General features: G+C 46.7%; 1 protein-coding gene across 2 annotated transcripts in view; it reads right to left on the bottom strand.

Moving 5' to 3' along the window:
- Positions 1–359: 359 nt before the first annotated feature.
- Positions 360–20,943, bottom strand: part of FZD3 (frizzled class receptor 3) — a 48,212-nt gene continuing 27,628 nt past the window's right edge. For both annotated transcript variants that reach the window (XM_048296243.1, XM_048296244.1), the window contains 3 exons: positions 6,559–6,707; positions 5,499–5,732; positions 360–4,692 (listed from right to left, as the gene is read on the bottom strand). In XM_048296243.1, coding sequence (XP_048152200.1) covers positions 4,479–4,692; positions 5,499–5,732; positions 6,559–6,707 — 597 coding nt within the window. In that variant the 3' untranslated portion in view covers positions 360–4,478. The remainder of the gene's footprint in view (positions 4,693–5,498; positions 5,733–6,558; positions 6,708–20,943) is intronic.

Raw genomic sequence — 20,943 nt, 5'->3', positions numbered from 1 at the left:
TTTGGCAATGAAAATCCCCAAACATCCCTGGCATTGCTGCTCCCAAACCTGTCTGCTCTTCGCTCCTCTCTGCCTGTGAAATGCTGGTGGTTTGAGCGGTCTGTTCTCGTAAAAGGGCAGAACAAACCAGAGCCCGAAATCTGCAGAGAGCTTTGTGTTTGCTGGAAGGGTGCCCGGCGTCCACAAGTGCAGATGTTGGGGCGAGATTAAGGCTAGAAAGTCTTTCTTCAAATTCAGAGAGCTGCTGGCCAGAGTCAAATCTGATAATTAATTATTTAACCTTTGAACTGGATTTTTAAGGGTGGGTGTGATTATGCCCATCAGAGATGAACTGAAAACCGGTCGACAGAGAGACAAGGGGTTTTCCATCGTTTTATTAAAAACTTCCAAAGGTCTAAAATGAAAATGTACACCTACTACAAGGGAACCAGTTTGTACACTCACAGTTAAAGTGCTAAAAATTAAACGTTACAAAACCCACACTGGACTACTGTAAACAAAGTCTACCAAGAGCCGAGTGCAAGTGGGGTCAGCCACGGGCAGGGACTGCCCCACACATTCCGCTATGTGGAGGTCTCACGGCCATGGGGGCTCCTTCCCCTCTCCTGAGGAGTTGGATGTTGTCACAGCACGGACACCGGAGTGCCGAGGGAAGGGCTGGAAGAGGCGGCAGCGCATCACATGCACCGAGTTCCCCATGCACGGACCCCACGGGCAAAAACTGGGAGAACGCCCCGCCTCCAGGGAAAATTCATCCTGATCCCTTTACAAAAGAAGCACAAGGGGATGGGGGAAAGTTTCACATTCAACTGGACATTCTGCTGCTCGAGGTGGACCTCAGGATGTCTCCTGTGCAGGGGCTGCTCTGCTGTGCCCTGGTTTCACCACACACCTGGAGCTGCCGGCTCCCCACTGGTATTTTGTGATCCTCAGTGCCCTGGAGTTGGGCTGGAGAATCAGCTCCCCTGGAAGGGTGGGCACTGCTCTACAGCTGGCCTGACTCTTCTCCTTGTGCCCTTTCGGAGGGATTTTCCCTTCCCTCCTTGCTGGAACAACATGGGAGCGGTGCTGGATTTGGCCGTGACCGTATTTCAGCCGGAGCCTCCCAGTGCCATCCGCTGCTCACCACTGACCCCCCCAGAGCTGGTGTCTTAACGCTTCCAGCACAAAATTTGGGTCTAAGCTGGAGGAAAAGGGAGAACACGAACACATCTACACCCAAGTGTGGCTTTTTGCTGCTGTTGGGATTGTTCATGCTTTAAAAAAGAGGAGCGGCCTCTTCCATGCAACGCCGACTGCAGCTCTGATCCGGGATATTTCAGTGAACCACGGGAGCTACAAAGGGATTAAGAAGGAACAGCACATAATCTGGGATCTGTTGTCAGCGCAGCTGGCTTGGTAAAACAGGAGCTGGAGATCCCTGGGAATACCGGGAATGAGAAGCCGTGCGTTTTACGGAGCAATTTCACAGAGCAGAGTTTTGGGGCTGCAGCCATCGTGTGCGCAGGAGGGGGAGGCACAAAGCTTGGGATGAGCTGGAGAAGCCAGGCATTGTCCAGTTTCCCTGCCTGCTCCCTGGGAGAGAGGATCCAGCCTTTGGTGGCTGCTGGGGAGGGACAAAGCGCTGTAGGGACTCCACGAGGAACGTGTGCTCAGCTGCAGGGACATCCGGGGAGCCCGGAGCCCACAGAGCACTGCAGTGACTGCAGAAATGCCTTCCTGGCCGGGGGTTTCAGCTCGGGGGGAATGTAAAGCTTGGCACCAATCCCACAAACCAGGCACCCGGGCTGGAGCTCTCACCAGGTAGGAAAGCACCCCAAAAACACTCCTGGTGCCCCTGCCAGAGATGGTGGTGGGGTCACATTCAAACTGGGATGCACTCCAGAGCCCTTGGGCACAATGATTTGGGAGCTGAAGCCCTGTGAGCCCCATTTGGGGAACTGCACCAGAGCTGGGGCATTCTTCCATGGGTGAGGAATGCTCCTCCCAGGAGGAATGCTCTGCCAAGAGAGCACAGTGTGCTGCCTCAGGTGTTGAAGGTAGAAGGGAGGGGGCAGGGAGGCAAAAAACCCAGCCAGAACTCCAGTCTGAGGTTTAATCACCTCTCTGGGGTGACAGGAGTCTGTGCCCTTAGGATCCATGAGCAAGGAATGACTTAGATATTCCCATCTGGAAGCAGTATGGGGACTGAGCCTCACAAATCAACAACATTTCCAGCAGGATCTTTCTCCAAACTCCATCGGCGTTCCTCTCCCTGTCTCTAAACAAGTCAAAGCACTGCTACAACTTACTTAAAAAAAAAAAAAGTACTGGAAATTGAGCCAAGAAGATCAGTGTGAACCCGTGAGCTTATTTAGTTCCGTTCCAGTGTTTAGGAAAAGTCAGCTTCCTGGCTCCTTCCGCAGATCCAGATTTCTCCCAGATCACCCCTTTAAAGCAGCACGTTTGTTAGGAGCTGAATTTGAAAACAACAAAGGTTTCACCCTTGGGGCTTCCGGGGAGTTGTAGCTTCTCCAGTTTAAGTCACTCAAAAGGACTTCCCATAGCCACGTGGATCTGGGCAGTTATTCCTGGGACAGGGCTATCCCTGGGGTCCTGTGGATGGCCCCCAGGGCTGTTTGCTGAGCAAACAGGCAAAGCAGAGCCTGCTGTGCCCCAGGGCCCTGGGTGCAGCACCTCCCTCCCCAGGCCGACAGCAAAGAGCTTTGTTATTCCATGCTGGGCTCTATTTGTCTTCTCCTTCGGAGCAAGAAACCCGGTGGAAGCAAGAAAGACAATTTGGGATAAATCTGTCTCGACTCCCGGGGCAGCCTTTGATTCCACAGCACACAGGTTATGAGCTTTGCTGTTGTGTCATCAGCTGCAATTAAAATGAGTTAATTGTGGAGCAGCTCTGGCCCCGCTGCCTGGGACGGCCCCGCGAGCTCCTGCCCCGGCCCTGCCCTCGAGGTTGGTGCACAAAGGCTTCTCAACATGCCTCCAGCAGGTCAGCAAGGGAATTATGTAAGGACAATGCAAAAGTAAGGATTCATTTCCCAGCAGCGATCTGCAGTAATTACTGAGGTAGGTTTGCATGCCAGCAGTGTTTCCTCATGCTGAATGAATCTCGGCAGCAGACGCTCCAGAAGATCTACAGCACCGTCCTCGACCGGCCTCGACTTCTGCCTCCAGTGCATCCCAACAGATCCTTTCCACACAAAAAAAAGCCCAAACTGAGAATTCTCTGCCATGAATAGCAGGGAATGAGAACAACCTGCAGCAGAGCTGGATCCATAACCTGGCTGGGAAGGAGCCACCAATTTACTGCGGATCCCGTCTCCTCCTCGAGGAACGCCGTGGGCTTCCAGCTGCCACATCCTGCTTTTTCCCCATCTGGGGGCAGCTCCTGCCTCCATTTCTCCCTCCCATCTCTGAATTCTTGCTCAGCACAGAGAATCCTCCCCAAACCAGCCATGACACCACCAGGAAGGTGGGGCATCCTTGAATAAACTCCTCTGGTGCTTCTGGCCTCAGCCTTCTTCACCCGGGTGCTGGGGCTTGTGAACAGGCTCTGCTCTGGCTGTAAGGAATGGGCTGGGCTGTACATTCCTGCTTGGGTGACAAATTCAGCTTTTCTGTTATAATTTTTTTAAAATAGATCAGGAACAGGCAATCTCAGCTTTTTTTGTACATGACTCGAAAAAATAAATGGCTGAATATTATCTAGATAACTGGTTTTAAAACCCATCTCTTCCTACAGAAATTGTAAACGAGTAGAAAATTTAAATAGTCTTTTGTAAAAAAGCAAGGACAATACAAGTTATAAAAAAATCACTCTTCCCTGCCCCTCTCTTCCCCCCACCCTCCCGACAACTGAGCCTGGACAGCTCTGGGAAGAGCTGGTGATCCTCAGAGGAGTTTCCTTCTCCAAAATGCTCATTCCTGTGGTGTTTCCCGTGTGACCAAACGCTGCCAGCTCGATCAGACGTCCCTCGGGCAGCGCTGGGTGCGTCCCCTCATCGGGTGCCTCGAGGGAGGTGCACGGAGGGATTCCTTCAACCATCAAGAGTTCCCTTAAGTCTCATCAGAACAACTCCCAGCACAACCCCGACACCGAGTTTTGGGGGGTGGCACCTCCCGACGCGCGGAGCCCAAGGGAGGAGGGACAGAGGGAGGAGGGAGAGAGAAGGGGGAGATTGTTTTCCACGGAGAATAAGAAATTCAGTAGTTGTGTCTGCTGAGGACCAGTTATCAAATAAATAATTACCTACAGAGAGGTTCAGAGGAGACAACCAGCTTTTTACTCAGTAACTCAAGACAGCTGAACCCTCCAGCTCCGAGGCAAGTCCCACAGAGTGGCTGCCACACGGAGACGCCAACTCCGGCTTCCTGATGCCCAAAATTCAGCACCTGACGAGAGGATGAGGATAATACTGAGGTGTCACCTCGCTGAGGAAGGCACCGCGAGCCCTGCGAGCACTCCAAGCTCTCCCTCGCCGTCAGGCACTGGTGCCATCCTCCTCGATGACGCGGTTCATGCTGGTGCCGTGCGTGATGTGTGTCATTGGGTTGCTGCTGAGGTCCCTGATGCTGCTGTGCCGTGACTGCTCGTTCAGCCGGTGGGAGCTGCTGTGCCTGGAGTGATCGGTCAGTCGCGACATGCTGCCGTGAGGTAGTCGTTCCTCCACGCCTCTGTAGCTGCAGGGAGTGTACCTAATTTAGGGAAACACAGGGCAATTATTGCCGGCGTTACCGCCGCGCTGCTAAAGAATGTAAATAGATGCCGGCGCTCTTGTGAGGAGCGGCATTCCCTGCTCAGCTCGGTACACACTCGGTAGAGCCCCAGGCAGAGCCTTTCAGCTCCTCGCACAATGGGTCCCGCTCGGTTCTCACTCCAGCGCTACGCCTGGAATTGGTAATCAGCGGAGTGAAACCCCTGGTGATAAATTACGCTGTAAACCTTAGCTCCACCTCGAGTCAGAGCGGGAGCCTGTGCCCCTGTTTACTTCGGCAGGGCCAGGAGTATTTACGGACACAGAATCAACTGACACACGGACAAAAGCCGCCACCAAAGCGCCGAGCTGACACTGGGGCAGGTCTGTTTTCCCACACGGTGTATGTAACACGGATCGCTGCCATGCAGGAAAACCAGCGCAGAACATAGGCCTGCTGTGCAATTAACTCACAAAAAGCAGCTCAGACTCTGCAAACATCACGGTACTTTTTCTCTTTCCAGTCCAGACACTAACAGGGAAAGGAGATGCCCTAGAACATCCAGCTTGAGCATAATTACGGCCACACATCCGGCTGGAAGGGGCCTGTCCCATCTCCTATACAAGATTTGCCTGGAGAGTTTGTGGACTCCCTACATCTGGAATTGTTTGAGGCCAGGTTGGATGGGGCTTGGAGCAACCTGGGATAGTGGAGGGTGTCCCAGGGAGATGGAATGTGATGATCTTTAAGGTCCCTTCCCACCCAAACCATCCGTGATTCCACGATTTTTTGGAGGACGCTCGTACCGTCCGTCCCGCGAGCGGTGCAGGCTGCCGTGGTAGCTGCTCACTTTGCTGTGGACACTGCCGGCCTTGCTCCTCTGGTCATCCATCATGGCCAGCTGGGTGGACGAGGCGTGGGTGGAGGTGCCCTGGGTGGAAGTGCCCCTGGACTTTCGGATGATGGGGGTGTTGGGGTCCCTCAGGAGGGACTGAGCGAAGTCCGGCTCCTGCAGCACTTGGCGGCTCTCGTTGACAACTCTGAGCAAGAGAAGCGGTCGGAGCAATTAACGTTAATTACTGCGGTAGAAAAGCGATCACAGCACTGTGACTGTTCTACAAACAGAACAAGCAGCATGGCTTGGCAAGTAAGACCATTATTTACATTAGAATGTCCCTATTTGCCTGATTTTGAAGCATCTCTTGGCTATTTTAGCCCGAGTTGAACCCTTGAAGGATGGACCAAAAGTCATGGAGGAGTCACCGAAAGGCTTCTGTCGTTGTGGATCTGTTTTAAAACACCTTAAGACAGTATTTATTATGAAAGTATCCACCCATGGCTACCACAAAACCACACAAATGGTCTTTAAATTGATTCCAACCTTAATCTAAATTAATTCCAACCTTAGAGAAGCTCCAAGAAATTCTTACTGTCACTTTATCAAACTGCTCTGCAGCACTAATGCATAAGGAAGATTAAAAGCAGAGACAAAGGCTTTCAACTGCAGCCACGGTGAGAAGAACCTGCATTTCATCTCAATTCAAAGGTCTGGTTCAGTTGGCTAGATGCACATTTATAAATAAAAAGTTTTAATTCCACCTCTCAGTAAGAGGCAGCGTAGTTGCAGTGTTCACTTGACAATTATTGTTAAAAATATTTTGAAGACAGACAAATGTAGATTTGATTCTAGGACCAAAGAATAATTAGGGAGAAATGAGCAATTTTTGAGCTGTTGCCTGCCTTGTCCTTCCTTGCTCCATTCTGGTGACTTTTCCATCCATTCCTGCCTTTGCCTCCATGAAAAACCAACCCAAACACCCTTCCAGGACTGCAAGGGAAGTTTATCCGTAACATATCCGTACGCACTCTTTTTTCCTGCGCCCGTGGAAGAAGCTGGCCCACTCAAAACAGGTCTTCTTGCTTCCAACCCAGAACACCGAGGGGATCCCAACGACCAAGGCCATGAGATACTTCATGAGGAACAGAATCAGATCTGGACGGCTCATCTGAGTGACCTGGGGAGAGAGAAAAAGAGAAAAGGAAGATTCATCGTAGCTCACCACTCATTTATGGACACATTTAAGTCATCCCTCCCTGCCTCGAGCCAAAGCAAACATCGTCAGGATTCCTTTGTTCCCTGGCTCCACGGAGCATGACCGAGAGCGCTGCACAGCCCAGTGATGGCTCAGACAAAAGGCTCAACCGCTGTGAGGTCCCGGCCTTTATTTGTACTTCTGCTCTTTTCTCCGTGCCCTGAATAATTGTGCAATATTTTCTAGTCTGCAAATCATGAAGAGTCATTTCTTTGATGGGATTAACCTAGATAGGACCAGGTGCTGTGGCTGCTCCTGGGAAAAATGCCAGTGAAACGCTTCATGGATGGTCAACACTGATCCTGTATTCCTTGGAGGGTTTCCCTGTCTCCCTCCCTCTGGAATTCAAGGCACTGGCCAGGTACAACTGCCGGGTTCTTGTCAACCCAGCAAAACTTTCTCTCTTCAGGGAGATCAGCTGAACTTGAAAATGCTCACAAGGTCTATTTTCCCGAACATTTTTATACGCAAAGGGTTTGTTTGGAAAAGAAGACACAAGGATGTTCTTTTCAGGAAGGTCTGTAGGGTAGCTGCAAAACGAACAGACATCCAGGGGCTTTCTGGAATCGATAACCTGGCTCAAAACCTGACCCTTCAAGGACAGAGACCTTCCAGAGCAAGCCTGAAAGATGCCACCAAGCTGTGGAGGGAAGGAACAAACTCATGGTGGTGTGAATTCCTCTGTAAGCATTTGGGTGACGCTGGCATTTGCACTGTGACCGTGGAATTCCAACAGTTCCAGCAACTGAGAGAACTGGGAGTGTTCAGTCTGGAAAAGAGAAGGTTTGGGGTGACCTAACTGTGGCCTTCCAGGACCTGAGGGGAGCCCACAAGAAAGATGGAGAGAGGCCATTTACAAGGGCCTGGAATGACGGGACACAGGGAATGGGTCCCCGCTGTCAGAGGGCAGGGATAGATGGGATATTGGGAAGGAATTCCTGGCTGTGAGGGTGGGGAGGGGCTGGGATGGAATTCCCAGAGAAGCTGTGGCTGCCCCTGGATCCCTGGGAGTGTCCAAGGCCAGGCTGGATGAGGCTTGGAGCAGCCTGGTCTAGTGGAAGGTGTTGGGGTTGGAACTGGATGATCTTTAAAGTCCCTTCCCAAACCATTCTGTGATTCTGTGATCTCAAACACCCACTGGCCATTAAATTACCTGGCCTACAGCAAGAGGTTCCCTGCTTTTCATCACAGCTGAGGGAGATCTCCAAACCCCTTGAAATTTTCTGACACCTTGAAAATTCTTATTACCCATGGGGACGAGGACTGTGAACAAGACAGAACACGGATGACAAGCAGCAGATTTATCCCGATCCCAACAGAAATAAAGCTGGTGCACAACGGGATAAGAAAGACCCGCAGATGGCTCAAGGATCGGCGTGGCAGGAAGGTCTGGGGCTGTTTAATCGTGGGGAGATGCCCATGAAATCTTCCCAACAGGGAGTCACCTGCAGCAGCGGCTTTGGGACAGGTGGTGACACAGCTGGAAAAACCACCACGCCTAAGGAAGTGACTGACCAGCCTGCCTAGAGCACGAGGAAACGTCCAAGGAGCCGTTTGAGACAGGGCCTGGCGCTCCCTGAGGTGAGGGTGAGACTGGAATCCTCTGGGAATTCACAGGGATGTGGAGCAGGGCTGGCAGGAGGACAGGGAACAACCAGCCCTCCTTGCAAGAAGCTCCTCTGGCCTAGAGGGACTCGAAGGTGTGAGAAAAAGAATAACACTGAAATGTGGGGAAAAAACCACTTGGAGGTGTTTGATCTGTGCAACAGAACAGAAATATGGCTGCAGCAGCCATGAAGGAAATTCCATCCGTAGGAAAATGGGATTTTGGAGTAGCTCAGACATGAGTTGTGGGGATGGGCATGTTCTGAGTGTCACCAGTCTGCGACCTCAGAGGTTGACAGTGACAGTCAGAGCTCCCCTCTGCTCCTACGAGCCTGTAATAATGTAGAAACACAGATACAACCTCCTAAAGCAACACCAAGAACCAGTTTTTCCCCCCAGATTGAAAATTCAAAGTCAAAACATGCCCTGTGTCAGGAGGATTCACCAGAAATAGGTTCCCACCCCGTGATATTCCAGCCGTATTCCAGTTACTGCTGAGGGGCAGCACAGCTTCCACTGGAGCAGCACAAACCCAGCAATCCCTGGTTTAATACTTTGTGTTATTGCACATCTTTTAGTGCTGTCACCGTTGGAGATGGAAAATGAAAGTGCAGAAGTGTAATGAGCACAATCAGGAGAACATAATTATGTTCCTTGAGAGTTCCCCATCCATGTCTGCCCCAGGAAACGCTGAAGGGTCTTGGACACCACTGTGGACCTTCCCACACCATTTAACAGAACAGGTCTGAGGTGGTTTTGTAGCCAACCTGGGAGATTTCCACCCAGGAATCAAAAATAGGAACAATTACCCAATAAAAAATTACCCAACAAAACGAAGCTCTCAAAAATCCACCTTAATTATTTCATCATGAGCTCGTTTGGCATTAAGTGGAGTAAGTGGTGAAATTCATCATTTCTTAATGAAGCTGACATTCAGGTGCATTTTTATGTATTTAATTATTTATATTTACATTTAATGTCTGTCCACGGGGCCAAGTCTCCCCTGGCAGAACTTCTGGCCTGAAGGGAATTTAATTTTGAATTTTTCATCAAGAAAAAACCACCAGTTCTAGTGCTACAGCTCTCAGTTGCTCACTTCCACCATGATATTACAGTAAATCACTCAACAGCAAAACTTCTGGCTCAACACATACATGCTGAGTGCTATAAATAATTCCAGGCCAAAAAATTGAAATAAATACATTCAACAAATCTTTCAGGTGAAAGGAAGCACGTCCTGATCTTCGACAAAGCCAGTTATTAAACATCATTAGACACTTTTCTCCAAATTAAGCCTCTTTGCACCGAGCAGCCAATTCAGGGAGCAACACCCATTAAACTCACATTAATACTGAGGGACTGCACCTGCTTGAAACAATATTCATCTGCAGATACGAGATATTTATAATAATTAACAACATTTACAATGATTAACAGCACGAAAATAAAACTGGAAATGACTTTTCAAGGTTTACTGAACTAAAAACCAGGTGTTTGAACCCAAAGGTTCCTGCCCCTTCTCCAGAGCACTGGGGCACCTCCAACCCCAAAACACTGGGACAGTGACCAGGTTGGACAGTTTTAAAAACAGCAAAATAAGGCAAAAACTCACTCATGTTCACCATCAAAAGTTAGACTTTTTTACTGCCCAGCTGTTTAGGAAGAGTCGCAAACACAAACCAGTGAAGTAGTGCAGACTTGGACGGGGTTAGATTTATCCACAACACATGAAATCCTGAATTCAATGGGAATATCCAAACTCCACACATCAACTCAACCAAAATGCAAAGTATTTTCCAAAAGCACCTGTGAACACGATCTGCTCTGGGTCCTTATTTATGGTAACCCCTCTCCCCGACAGGGAATGTAATGTTCAACGGTTCCAGCAGCACTTTTGCTATTTTAACCCCATTTTTATACCCCCTCAGCTTTTAAAGCTCAGCCTTCCCATCCCTGTTTGTGTCTCCTGGGAAAATCCAGGTACCCAGGACTGCTGAGGGAAGCGTGGAGCAGCTGAAACAACGATGGCAGCAATTCCATCACCTGCTCTCCCTTCTCCCAATAAATTCATTGTGCACAATCCAATCTTTTCCAGAGGATCCAATTTCAACATGAGACCTCAGTAATTTTCTAGGGGAGTACTCAGACAAAACTCTGCTGCTGTGACATTGACCACACTATAAATAATCAGCTTCTTAATGTCTTCAAGTTGTTGCAGTTGAAGGACTAAAAGAGGAGACACAAAAGCTTCATGAAATCCCAGATTCCTGTGGGAACCACTTTTGAGAATGACAGTGAAAATTGGACAGGATCCCTGGTTTCAATTTATCTTCTTGGAGAGAGGAGACGATGCTTAATAAGGGAGGGAATAATCAATAAATGAGACACTCTGAGATGTCCGAGTTTATGGAACAAAGTCACTTGATGCACTTTCCATCTGTGCTTTTAAAAATTCAGGTTATAAGGAAATACCTTTGGGTTTAAATGAAAATTTCTTTGAGCACTACCTGGCTCTGTTTCCCTCTGGGATACCTGAATAAACTACTGCAGTTTGTTGAAGAAACCTCTCTGAAAGCTGAGCTACTGCAAGGAGGAAAAGGGACTGAAATGCAGTTCAGGAGGATTAAAAATGTATTTTCATCTCTCACTTTTCTACAAAACCCTTTGGAGCTGCTGACTCGTGCTGAGCTCCACACAATGCCATGTAACAGATACTGTAATAACAAGGAGCAGAAATCGTAGAATTTACAGCACTCACAGAATGGTTTGGGTTGGAAGGGCCCTTAAAGCTCATCTCATTCCAATCCCCTGCCATGGGAGGGAAAAATCACTGATTTTCCTCTTCTTTTCTAGAAACACAATGCAGGCGAAGCACTGCTGGCAGTTTTCATGTCGGAATTCACTCAGGAGAAACGACCCCAATACAAAAAGCACCTTCTCAGCAGCACAGGCAGCCTAAGGTATCCCTGGAATGAGATGATCCTTCAGGTCCCTTCCAACCCAAACCATTTTATTAAGAAATTCAGTCTGTTCTTGCTTGTGCCGATAAATATGTAGTACTGAAGCTGCAATTAGCAAGGTGTGCTGAAGGCATTGCTGCATTTTTGGGCTGCAGCACTTTATTGAAGTACTACAATTAATTTTTATTAGGGAAAATGCCACATATCCCTCTGTTATGCTGTAGAAATGTGGGATTTCCTCATCCCCCCTCCAATGATTTACTCACCAATGGAGGTTTAGATATTCTGCTTTCAGAGGAGGGGTCTGAGGGGGGACTTGACCCTAAAACACCCTCCAGCAACCTCAGCAGCCCAGTTTGGGAGTGCAGCATTAACCACAGATCCCACCCAACAGCAATTCCCCTGCAATCAGCCCTGCAGGAGCACTGACTTCGCCTTTCAGTTCTGTTCAGCGAGAACTCCGAGTTGTGAGACACCAATAAAATTCCCAACGTGCATCTAAAAATAGAGGCTGAGCAGCGTTTCAGCTATGAAATAACAATTATCACATTTTTTTATCAGAGATGGAGACGCGGCAATGCCATCAAAAGGGTGATCCCTCAGTATCAGAGAGTGAATTCCACTGCTGATGCAGCCAATGAGGGAAAAAACCCCTCCTAAATCCAATTCTAGAGTCTACATTCCTGTTACCAGCTGAAACAATAACTGGGAACAGCTACTAAGGAATTGAATTCTGTCATTTCTTCTGTTTCCCACTTGGCACCATGGCCAGACCCTTCTTAAATCTGTGAACCTCAACATTCTCCTCATAATCCTGGACCAAAGGCTTTCAAAATTCCCCCTTCACACTGGAGAGCTCAAATCCGGAGACAGATCTCCTCTGGGCCTTAAAAACCAGGATAATGTCCTTCCTTCTAGATAAAAACCTGCTTGTTCTGAACACCAGGAGCTACTTTTCCATGAGAGCAGAGTGTCAGGGACACAAGGGAGTGGAAGGCCCTGGGGCCGTGTCCTCAGACAGGAGAACCTTTCCCAGAGGGAAGAGAATTCTGGTGGTGATTCTCCGTTTTCCTTCAGACCTGATGGCTTTCCTGGGGATGTAAGAGGGGTTTGTGCACTCCAGGACCACAAGACCTTGGCAATTTCATGGAGTCTCTGAATGGTTTGGGTTGAAAAGGACCTGAAAGCCCATCCAGTTCCAACCCTGACACCTCCCACGATCCCAGGTTGCTCCAGCCTGGCCTTGGACACTTCCAGGGATGGGGCAGCCACAGCTTCTCTGGGAATTGCAGCCCAGCCCTTCTCCACCCTCACAGGGAAGGATTTCCCTGTGGATCCAGGCTCTCAGAGGCACCGAGCTGACAAGGAAAAGAGGCAAGGAGATGCAGGATTTGGGCTGTGGGCTCCGCGCCGCACTCGGAGCTGCTCAGACACATCCCACGAGCACGGAGGCCTCACCCAGCAAGTTCTGTCAGATACAAAGATCACGGCTGTAACAGAGGCATTTCTGCAGCCCATTTTCCCCCTCCCATCTGCTGGGCTGCTGCAGAGCATCCAACAGAAAAGTTTTTCCCTCAGTGAATCCAAGAATCCTCAGCGAACGCACTGGTTCGGAGGCATCGCTTCCCTCCCGCAACACGCGGCGGGCAGGTGTTCAGAAAGGAGGTTAAAAACATCAATTTCCACATTTCTCCAGGGAAAACCAACGCTGCTCTGTAGGCACACTGCTCATTTAAATGCTTATATAACTAATTCCTGAATATTTTCCCCTCCTGCCCCCAAATGATCAATCACAGCTGCTTTTTCCTGACACAGACCAGTGGCCTCTTCCCACTAAAACGTGTGAAACTACAAATTAATGAGCTCGCCGTGTGTGGGGGGGAAAAGCCCAAACACAACACCTGTCCCCCTCCTCTGGGGCAAGAACGCTGATCATTTGATATTTCCCTGAGGATAAAAAGCAATGAAATTCAAATTAACCCATCCTTTTGTTGAAAACAGGGAAAGTGGGAGGAAAGACCAAAGGGAATCTGATCTAACAGCCTCGCTGCCATAAGCATTTCCATCACTGTCGTTGCTCTGAGACTCAGGATTACACTCACAATTTGTTTTCCAGTCAAATGTAGTAGGATTTGTCACTGTAAAGTAAGTTATTATTAAAATATTGCTTGTTTGGCTTTTATCAAACCATGACACCATTCTGGCTACTCTGCAAGACTTGGGGCAGTAACAAAGCTAAAAATAAATAAAGAAGACACTGCAATAAAAGCTTATAAAATCACCATCTTCACGGGGAACAGCTGTTCTGGGGGAAACGTACCCACCTCAGAAGTTAAGTGATAGCCCAGATCCACCTCACCACACCAAACTCATCTAAAACACACCTTTCCCCCAAGAATTTTAACTGTGCAAGTGCCAAAAAAAATACATCCCTAAACAAAGTGCCTCTACAGAACAATTCAAAGGCAATGAATTCTGGTTTAGAAGAATTTCTCTTGAGTTCCTCCAGTCTATTAAGGGAAAGGAATTTATGGGGGTGAAATTAATTCAGGGAAAACCTGCACTGGTTTCACCAGGGGTTATCCCAGGTCCACGCTCAGGGGACCACACTGGAATCTAAAAATCCACTGGGAAAGCAGTCTGGACAACCAACACGGCAGAGTGGCCTCTCACAAGGCAAATCTGATTTCTGTCCACCCTGCTGCTAGAAAAATACTTGGATTAAAATCTTTGCAGCCTCAAGACCTGTTTGGCAGCAGATATTCTTCCCTGAATCGATTTAATTCTTCCAGGACAGAATTTAGGGAGCTCGTTGTGAGTGTATCCCCAAAAAGGAACTCCCACTCCTCGGATGAAGACGCTTGGCAATAAAAAACTGTGAAATCCCTGGAGATAAAGCCCTGAGAAAATCATCAGTGTGGTTTGGTAAAGATGCAAATAATGGCCAAGCCACTGCTCAAAGCAAAGTGCAGAATTTAGGAGTGAAACAAAAGGTGTTTTAGCCAACATAATATTTATAATATAGTTTTTATTCTCCACAGACAGAAATTCTGTGTGCATTAGGTTACAGCCCTTCGTTTTCAAGTCATAGTGTGAGTGGAATAATAATAATAATAATAATAATAATAATAATAATTTGATTTTTGAAAAAATCAGTTCAACTGACTCTTTGAAAAATAATTTGGTGTCAGGGTTATTCCATCAACTGAGAAAATTTCACAGTGTAATACTACTCTGATATATATTCAAATATAATAACAAGAGCTATTAATGACTTAAAACTCCTCTCAGTTCCCTCTGAAGAACTGCTTCAGGAGGAGAGATTGAAGTATTTTCCTACATTAAAGTTGGGTTGTTAAACCTAGAAAACAATGCAAAACAAGACAATTCCCAAAATTCAAACACAAGGGGGAATATAAGGTGGCCAAAGCATGACCCTGATTTGGACACAGCTCATCAGTTTTGATATTTCTTATCAGTTTGGATATTTCTTATCAGCATTTGATACTTATCAGTTTTGTTTCATACTGGTGAAAATGACAAATAGACCCCGGTCGCATTCATTTTGGAGCACAACAGATATTCTAAAAGAATTCAGATTATACATAATGACTTCAGAAGCACTATTAAAAAAGGCAAAAATAAATAAACGAACCACAGGTAAAAATAGATTTCCAAATGCAAGCCCCAAGCAATTTCCTGTCGTTTATTAAAACGAAAAGATAAATCTGTTTTTTTGGGTGATGGATTTCCTCTCACAGGTGCTGCAACGTTCGGTTCTGAGGGTAAAGAGTGACTTCCCTCAGCTTTTGCTGCTGCTTTAATCACAATTAAAGAGTCAGTGGGAAAAGATCTTCCTTAATAATTGGAATTATTATTGTTGCTCTTTAAATGTATTATTTTTCCTAAGCATCCAAACCAGGAGAAATTAACTCTATCATTGCCAGGAAATGCTGCAACACTGTGATCAATAATGTTCTGAGCTAAGTTACATTTGTTTTTGAAGGAAACCCAGCTCCTAATTCCGATTTTCTCCGTCTCTCCTGATTGATATGGAAAACCTGGGTTTATCTCCACCTTTGTTTTGGTTTTTTTTTTCTTTAGGATGGAATAATTACATCCAACAAGAAGCAACTCCTTCAGGGCAGATTTAAGCAAATCCATTACCTCTCCTAAGAGGAATTCTAAACAATAACTGATGGAAACAGAAAGGAGGAGGAGAAATCCGGATTTACAGACATCCCTAAATATATTTATTCCCTTCCTGCTGGTGCCACACGAGCAGTGCCATTTCCTGACAAAGCCTCTTTTCTCCAGCCAGCCCCGAGCACTCCCCGCACGGTTCTGCAGCCCCACAGATGGCAAAACAGCTGAGACACGCTGGGTTAAAAACCACAGGGGCAACACCCCTGAGGAGTGGAGAAAATGGGGGGGGGGGGGGGGGGGGGGAGAAGGGAAAAATGGAGAAAAAATGGAATTTTCTCCACAAAAACGGAGAAATTCCATCCCGACTTGAATCTTGGAAATGTTGCCCCTGCCTCTGTTGCAAGGGCAGCTTTTAAAAAAAGCAGCAAAACAAAGCAATTTAGAGATGTTCCAGGCTCCAGAAGAGCCTGGAATGAAGAGATTTTTGGCACACAGCATTAATTTTGGGACACAGTCACAGAATGATTTGGGTTGGAAAGGACTTAAAGCTCATCCCATTCTATCCCCTGCCATGGGCAGGGACACCTCCCACCATCGCAGGTTGCTCCAAGCCATGGGCAGGGATGCCACATCTAAAAGGATCTTGAAAATTTACAGTAAAATAAAAAAATTAACCATGATTAGCTCCAAAAAGTTCATTTGTGAAAATGGGAGACGAGAAAAGTGCTGAATTCTTGAGCCAAAATCCCCAGCAGGTGACAGGATTTGAATCCTATTAGGATTTTAATGGTAATTTTAAAACACATTTGTCCAATGTTGTCAGGTAATGCATTTAAATAATCTCTATAGTGTTAAAATTTCAGTATTAACAGGAAAAAATTGGCAAGTGTGTGCTTTTATTCCCTTTGTGCCACACCAGCCAGGGATGGGAGTGAGTGGGTGAAACTCCAGTAAAATCCCATTTAACTTCATCCCACAGCAAGGCTGGGGGCTCCACTTGGAAAGAAACAGTGGAGAGGAAAAAAAAAATGGGGGAAAAAATGGGAAAAAAATGGGATTGTCTGTTTTTGCTGCTGATAAAGATGATATTCACCATTACATCATCTTACAGCTCGGAATAATTAAGTTCTCAAATCATCAAGGCAGTTTGAATGTTTTTAAAGTGAAGATCAGAAAGAAACCAGAAAAGATTCGGAGATAAGCACAGGAACTGCTTCAAAGAACTCGGTGAAAATTACTTTTGGAAGAGTTGTGCTGCAAAAAAACTCCTCTCTATCAGCAGCAAAACAGAAAGAGCTCTCCATGGGATTCCCAAATTCCAGGAAAAGCCATCTAGGTGCTTTTTTATGTCAATTCTCAAAAAATGAGCAAAAAACCTCTTCCCTCATTTTCTTTCTGGAATGATTATAAAGATTCAACCAAGGCTGGATGAACATTCAGGATGTAGAAAATGAATTTAAAAGGTGTTGAGGCTTATTCTGATTTTTGAAGGGGACTGACTGCAAAAACACCCCCCCCAATTTTCCCCAAAAATTGTCCCCAGAATGTTGCAGCAAAAATCCTAAAATAAAAATACCCAGGAAGAGCAAATGTGACCTCTTGAAAGAGACCATGGATTAAGTCAGGCACAATTCATGCCCCACCCATGGAAGTGTTTCCCAGGCCAGGCAGGGATGGGATGGGATGGGATGGGATGGGATTTAAGCTCCCTTCCCTAAAAACCATGGAAAAGAGAAAACAGGAGCAGCACCTTTGCTCTGAGCAAAGCAGCATGGAGGCCTTTAAATCCCTGTGTGGGGAAAAGCTGAATATCAGATCACAAACAAAGATAATTAATTCCTACTGCTCCGTTCCTCTTCTCAAGGACTCCCACTGCAGCACCAAATGTCTTTGAAATGGTTTATTTTCCTTTTTTTTCCTCTCTAGTATCTAAATTTGAAGCCTCTCCCAGAAGCCCAGTGCTGAGTCTGGCCCTGAAGCCTCTGTGGAAATTGTGGAGTCTGTTTAGGTTTGGATTTGAGATAAATTAATCTTAAAACTTGCTTTGCTCTGCAGGAAATCAGATTTTTCTTGATTTTTGAACTCCTGCTTTTCATAAGAGAAATGTGCATTACAACCAGCTTTGGGGCAGACTTTACTGAGTGTCTATTTCACTTCTTAGCCAAACTCATCCCAGTTTTGAGACCTATTTTCCCAGTTTTGATTCTCCTTGTAATTCCAAGAGGAATAAAACTCCGACACTCTCCTTGTAAGGAATAAACCACCGTGCAGGACAAGGATGGGGAACAGCAGCTAAATGAACTTTAAAGGGTTTTTCTCCCCTTTCCCCCTGCTTTTCCTTTTACTTCTGAGGTCGGATGGAAAGGGAATCACAGCTTTTATGGCAACAGGAACTCAAAACCTGACTGGACACAGACCTGGGCTGACCCTGCTTGAGCAGGGGTTGGAGTAAATGTGTCTGCAGGTCACAAAATCATGGAATATCCAGAGCTGGACCCACCAGGAACATGGAGTCCAAGCCCTGCCCTGCACAGACACGCCAACAATCCCACCCTGTGCATCCCTGGGAGCGCTGTCCAAATGCTCCTGGAGCTCTGGCAGCTTTGGGAATGTCACCATTCTCTGGGGAGCTGCTCCAGTGCCCCAAAACCCTTTGTGGGAAGAACCTTTCCCTAAAATCCAACCTGACCCTCCCCTTCAACCTGAGCCATTCTGTGCTTCTGCAGACTGCCCAAAACTTTATCCCAGTGCACCTGCACTCGATCTGATTCCCACAGGATGACACATTCCACCAAAATCTGGGAAGAAACTGCAAGTAAGAGAGGAAAGAGACGAACTCTGAGAGCTGAACATCAGGGCAGGATTAACAAACCAAGCCAACACCAAGAATTTATCCGGAATAGTGAAATGGTTGGCCTGTCCCGAGGCTCTGCCCTGTGAACGATGAAGTGACATTGGGTTAACTCCTTTTTTAAGGCAATGAGTGAAAAGTAGGATTCCAACACAAAATTCAGCTCCTTGTTTGAATATTCCTATGCTGAAAGCAGATTCCAAAGGCACCATTTCGCCCTCCAGAAAAAGAAAAATATTCCAAGCTCGATAAAATGAGAGGTGGATGGGTCAGGACAGTTTCAGGCCAGTGTGAGCAGGGATTTCACAGAGAAGTTGCACTGACTGGAAAGATCAGACCAGTGCAGTCACTGCAGAGCCCTGGCAGCAGGAACAAGAATTATCTGTGGTGACACTTTCATCAATTTGTCCTTATTCCCACTGAAAGGCCAGGCTGGATGGGGCTTGGAGCAACCTCAGATAGTGGAAGGTGTCCCTGCCATGTGCTCCTTCTGGCCCTGCACTTACTCCATGAGCAGAGGGAATACTGGGACATTCATTCCCTGTCCTTGTGGCAAAGAAGGTTTGATTTCACAAGGAAAGCAACGGATGCCTCCCAGATTTGCCAAATAACCAGGAGAATCCATATCCAGGTCAAGCCAGGAAACATCCAGGTAGCCAGAAATCACAGTGGGAGCATAAAAACATCTTGTGGCCTCCTCCACTTGGGAATATTTCTAATTTTGGGGCCATTTCTCATTCTAGGCAGCCAAATAAACACAGTGGCTGGTTTTTATCTGAGCCCCAGCCTGGTTCTGGAGCAGGCAGGAGAATCCACGGCTCAGCACTGACCCCGCGGTCCCTCCCGCAGGAGCAGCTGCATATTCCCACCCCCCTCACCAGGAATTTTCCAGAAGGAGTTTCTGTGGCACCATCTCCGATGGCAAGGATGATGTCACGCTCCGATGGACTCATGGATTTTTAAGCTCGGATTTGCTGGTGTTGGGCAAAAGCTCCCAAAATCCACAACCCCGGGGGGGAAGCTTCACACATAAACCTTTTATCCACTGTGGGATCGACTCCAGCTCTCCATTTAGAGCTCTCAGAAACATTGGAAGTTAATTAAGTAACATTAAAGTTTGTAAAAATATGCTCTTATTTCGCCACTGAGGGCTATTTCCCACAAAACTCCACATTTCTCCCTAATTTAAGGATATATTTCACTAGCATGAGCTAAGGATAAAATCATTTTCCCCACAGCTTTGGGAATCTGTTTCAGTTATAAATCTGGATTGTTTAATAAGGGAAGCATGTTTAGTTTGAGGGGAAAAAAAAATATAAATGGATGGGTTAAAAGAGAAAGAAAACCCCCTTCTAATACTCCCTGGGGTCTGCAGGTCCTTCAACCCAATTTGATGTGAATGAAACCATTATTGTTCTTTTGACTCCCGCTGGGCCATTATGGCAACGGTTTGCCAGGGATTTCAGGAGCATTTCCCTACATGTTTTCATTCTTCCAGCCCTCAGTTTTGAGGTTTAAAACAAGTTCTTGCTCAAAATTTTTGGGAGGCAAAACCCTCTTGATTTTATAGATCCTTACCAAACAAAATTCAGATTGGCACACGGTGGGTGCTGGGAATTAATCAAGAGAAAGCCACATGTCCCTGGTTTTTGGGGGTTCTTTTCCTTTGTTTTTAAGCATCAGCCAGTTTGAACAGATTAAAACCTGCAGCAGTGAAGACTCAATCAAGCCAATGGAACTGCACACACCCACTGCCAGAGATTTCCTGCCATAAAAATGCTCCCGCACTGGATGGGAGGGAAGAGTCACACCCTAATAAAACCTGATGGAGAAAAACACCAGAAAGGGTTAAAAGGTAATAAAAGGATTATTATCAAGCCTAAGCCAAACCTTTAAGTGATATTTCATTGCCTTAAAATGTGAGCTTTGATGATTCAGCTGGTGTTTTAACTGCTTCAAAGCCAAAATGCTAATTTTTAAATATCCCTCTGCGTGCAGCTGTATAATAAAGGTTTGCTGTAAAACCTTCTGGAAATAAAGTTCCTTTAAAATAAGTTGCAGAAAATATCTAAGGAATGTCATTCCAAAAACAATCTGCCCTTTTGGCTCCAAAGTAGGCAATTAATCCCTGCAATACTTTCTTTTCAACTGCATCTAAATAAACCAGTGGAGAGTTTGATCTTAGGGCTCTTGGAGGCTTCTGTTCTGTGATAACTCAATTAAACTGAGCAGATAACTCTTGATTTCTTGAAAAAAACCCCAAAGCTGATGAGCTGCAAGCTCTGGTTTTCTTCAGAAGACACTTCAAGAAGGATTTTATACAGATGTTCCTGGCACAAAATGAGCACAAAACCTCCAGGCCATCGAAGCCCCAAAACTGCTACAGACAAACAACGAGAACTAGAAAAAGCAGCCTGATGACAACTCAGTTTAAATGCCAGAATTCCTCACCAGCAAAACTTCCAAAGGCCAAAAACAAACTCGTCAAGGCCCAGTCTAGAGGTTGGTTTAAAATAACATCTTTATATCCCGTGGAGGTGCCACACAGCCCAGAAACTCCACAAAAAAACACCAGGCAGCTGATGGGAGCCTCTGA

The sequence above is a fragment of the Corvus hawaiiensis genome, chromosome 3 (assembly GCF_020740725.1).
Source record: "Corvus hawaiiensis isolate bCorHaw1 chromosome 3, bCorHaw1.pri.cur, whole genome shotgun sequence".
In the NCBI taxonomy this organism is placed as follows: Eukaryota; Metazoa; Chordata; class Aves; order Passeriformes; family Corvidae; genus Corvus; species Corvus hawaiiensis.
Note: the sequence above shows the minus strand (reverse complement) of the source record. Positions and strands in the feature narration are given on the sequence as shown.